Raw genomic sequence first — 4,063 nt, forward strand, 5'->3', positions numbered from 1 at the left:
TCAGCATCTTAAGGACAACACAGGGCAGGTGACTTCTATGGAGAGAGAACATAGATTGTAACACAGGTTAGTGAGGGCTGGCAGACAGGGCCATGTGACCAGGTCCCTTGTCTGTTTGAGTTGCAGCCATTTGGAGTACTGGCTGCTACTGACCACTGGACCCACAGTTCTGTTGCTTGCCTTCTCTTCACATGATGTGCCCCTTAATGCAAACATGAATGTAGCACCTCCTTTTCCTCCCCAGGCTTCAGACTTCTCTCCTGACAAAGCAAGCACCCCTGTAACCGGTTCCTCAGCACCCTGGAGCGCCACTTCTCACAGCCTCTGGATCACAAACAAGGATGGTTCATGGGCTCATTTATCTCTCATATTCACAAAGATGCCTCAAAACCTCATGGGTCTCTGGTCTCAAAATGATAAGTATACCCCAAATGGCACTGAAGAACATTAACTGGTGTGGGAAACAAAACCAATAACACTGTGTAACAATGTAGCAAGAAACTGAGCCTTATGCATCCAAAGCATAAGAAGTTACCAAAATATATCTCAAATTTACATGACTGTATAAGTGGTGCATGTTCAGAGAACTAATGGCTACATGTGTAGAGAATACTAAGGAGAGGGATTTGAGACACCATGATAGCCCAGGTAGTTTTCTCTGCCTCTAACAGGTGCTTGCTTCATTCAGCAGGGGGTGGAGCTCACCTCCATAAGGTGTGTAGCTCAGCACACCCACTGCTGTAGGTATCACTACCAATCCCACGGGGAGGGCCAGGGAGTCCTCCATGCATCACCTAGAAACACTGGGGTAGATGGGTCTCCTGGTTGCTAAGATACTCACCTCTAAATATGTTTTAATTCTTGAGAAGTAAATGAATGTATTATCCAGTGAAAGTGTGTGGGTATAGAACTAGCCCTTCTTTTGGACAGTAGCACATCCCAGGACTATGATGGAAAGATTTTGTGTGATGAATACTGCCCTGTAGCTGCTCTTGAAACTGCATGAAGTACCCATGATAGGGTTGGGAGCGGTGTCTAAACTGTGTTAAGAATGCTGCTGTTTTCCTGGACCGGCCAGGCTTTCTCTTGAGCCTGTGAACCTTTGCACGCTGTTGGTGCACTTGGGCCAGGTCTGCATCCAGGCTGTATCTTTTGCCCTTGATTTGCTGAGGAACATCTTTGCGGAGATTTAGTGGTGCTTTGTAGGACTTCAGAGAGGCTCCGTGGGATTTCAGCTTGGTTTGTGACTTCACCTGCCCTGTGGTCTGTAGCTGGCCTGTTTGGGACTTCAGCTGGGCTGCATGGGATTTCACTTGGCTTTGGGATTTTATTTGTGACTGGGATTGCAGCTGGGATTTTTGTTGGGCAAGCTCATCTTCTTCATCACAAACTATGTCTTCCTTTAAACCTGTCTGTTCCTGTGAACTGTGAGCCTCTCCCAGGTCAGCATCAGCATCCTGGCCATATGCATGGTGCTTAGTTTGCACAAAGATGCTCTCTTCAGGGGCCTCTTCCTGTTCTTCTTTGTGCCCATAGAGGAACTGGCCATTTCCCAGAAATATGAGTGGGGATGTTTTTACTAGAAAGTGTCCTTTTGTCCCACCTGCTAATGGATGACAAGAATCTTTGAGTTATATCATCTGTTCAGCTCCCTTTCAAGTCTTATCCCAGAATTTCCCCCATCAACCCACTGATGTACCCACAGGTATGTGGATGTGGGTGGAGAAGACTCAAAGTCTATCAAGAAGATCACCCCGTGGAGGGTTCTTCTCACTGCCAGAACACCCTTATGGACATCCTCCCTGAGTGCCTCTCTTCCCAGGCTGCTCCCTGAACTCACCATAGATTTCTATCCCGGCTGCTTTCTTCTGTAGAAGGAGGAGCAGAGAAAGGCTGAAGAAGATGGACTTCATCTTAGCAGGAAGGGCCTTCACTGAGGGCTCAGCTGATCTCCTCATTTATATGTTCTGTGCTGGGTGCAGAAACGTGGCTGAAGTCACAAAAGGCATTGCCGTTCTTACTTATCTGCTTGCTGGCTTCTCCCTTATTCTCAGTAGGAGATGTTGTAAACATTCCTAGAGACTACAGACACATGATGTCAGAGTCTTTGTCTTATCCCCACATGTCCCAGAGGACCTTTAAATCTTTATCGTCATTTCAAGATCATCACATGATGTTTCCAGGAGAAATTCAAGGCAGAGATCACAGGAGCAACCAGAGCCTGTCTCAGATTTGTTCAAATGTGGGGTCTTGTCAACAGAGTCCTGAGTTTCATGCTCTATCGAAAAATACGATGTATACTTTTGCTTCTTTCCAAATGAAATGGACATGGGTCTGTTTCAACTGAAAGGTCTTTTCATACAGGTAAAAAAGACACAGGAAAGAAGTAAATTTATGGAATCCCAAGAGAATTTCAAAAATAACTGAGATAGCCTACATAAAGTAACTCTAAAATGCCTAATCCTACTACTGCCTTGTGTGAGAATCCCCAGTGATTCCTGTCATTAGTAGCTTTGATGAGAGACTCTGAGTGAGGTATGCGACCCTCATCTGCAAGTAGGAGAGAGCAGAGACATGCTCAAGAGGGCTCTGTGGTCTATGTATTTAGCAGAGTCAGCATTGGGGCTGCATCTCAAGAGTGAGTGGAGCTGCAGAGGAATGTTTAAGTATGGGAGAAACCATGTTTGGCTAGAGACAGGATGACTGTTGGAAAATGGAGAAAGGAAACTGGCTTCCTTATATATTCTTGAAATCATCTAAAATCCACATTACCTGCCTGATGGGGGAAACTCTTCTGTAAATGAGAAACCCCTTCCACCAGTCACTGCTTATGTCTGCCTGCCCTGGTGAATGTGTTAGTAGAAGAGTGTGGGAATGTGCTGAGACTGGATGCAGTGGGAGCCTGTCCACTTCCTGGAAATGTGAAGTCTCCTGCATCTGTGAGAAGAACCTGAGTGGTCTATGAGGCAGGCCTCAGCTTTCCCAGGCACACAGTGGTGCGGGCAGAGCACGGAAGAATCAAGCATCTCTGAAGAGAGCCTGCATGCACTCAACCCAGCCCTGCAGGGGATGCAACAGAAGGCTGGTGAAAAGGTGTTTTAGGTCATTCTATCTCCAAATGTTGATTTACCTGGAAGGATGCTGTGTGGAAGGGGTTAAGGCAAAGCTTCATGGGAAGAACAAAGATGCAGGCACTAAGCCATTCGAGAGAACATGCGGATGCTGGGTTTAATCTAGGAGCTCTGAGCTCCTCCTAATCTTATCTCTGTGTCCCAAGCCTGAAGATAACTCATCCCTCAGTAGAGATGCCAGTCACAAGACATTACCAAGAATCTAGTTGCTTCCTTTTCTTGCTGACTGCTCCACTGCTCCATGCGCTTCCTTGGAGAACAAACCAGGAGGAACTCTTCTATGGCGAGTTGACTCATGGAAGACTGGTCTAGAAAATGGCTCTTGTTAGTAGCTGAAAAGTAAAGTGTGTGCCTTCAAAGTCTGTGCAAGTGATAAAGAGGAAATGGAAAAACTCATGGTATTCATAAAGAAAATCAGGGAAAGTCTAATAAAAACTACCAGGAGAATGTGACTCCACATCCAAACAGATCCCAATGGTATCTGTCATAGACTGCTGTACTCCATGAATGCACAGTGTTGATAAATGTGAACAGATGACCCATGGTGTCTAAAGAAGAGAAATGGTGTGTTGATGGTAGCCATCTTGGTAGAGTGCAATATGGATGAGAAGAACTCTTGGGACAAATTTAAAGTCAATGACAGAAATAGGGTCTTATAATTGTCACAAGTATCGACAAAAGATACTCCCAACAGAGAAGGGAAATTAGGTTTAAAACCTTATCTTAGGTAGAGGAGTTATCTCTTGGTGTATGGGTTGGAATGGGCCTCCACCCTCTGTTTGATCAGTTAGGTTATTCTGTAATGGTCTCTGTTGGTTGCAAAGAGAAATTTCTTTGGTCAGTGGTGAGAACAATACTTATCTGTGGGTACCGGGAATAATATTATATTATAATCTTAAAACATAAAAAGTTTAAATAAAAAATTTCTATTT

At 45.0% G+C, this 4,063-nt stretch overlaps 1 protein-coding gene across 1 annotated transcript; it reads right to left on the minus strand.

The window, feature by feature from the left end:
- Nucleotides 1–881: 881 nt before the first annotated feature.
- LOC117703259 (seminal vesicle secretory protein 3A-like) lies at nt 882–1,922 on the minus strand. The gene is made up of 2 exons (XM_034494717.2): nt 1,841–1,922; nt 882–1,606 (listed from the first exon to the last, which is right to left on the minus strand). The coding sequence occupies exons 1-2, from the start codon at nt 1,911–1,913 to the stop codon at nt 882–884; spliced, it is 798 nt and encodes a 265-aa protein (XP_034350608.1). The 5' UTR covers nt 1,914–1,922.
- Between the last annotated feature and the right edge of the window lie 2,141 nt (nt 1,923–4,063).

The sequence above is a fragment of the Arvicanthis niloticus genome, chromosome 2, assembly GCF_011762505.2.
Source record: "Arvicanthis niloticus isolate mArvNil1 chromosome 2, mArvNil1.pat.X, whole genome shotgun sequence".
In the NCBI taxonomy this organism is placed as follows: Eukaryota; Metazoa; Chordata; class Mammalia; order Rodentia; family Muridae; genus Arvicanthis; species Arvicanthis niloticus.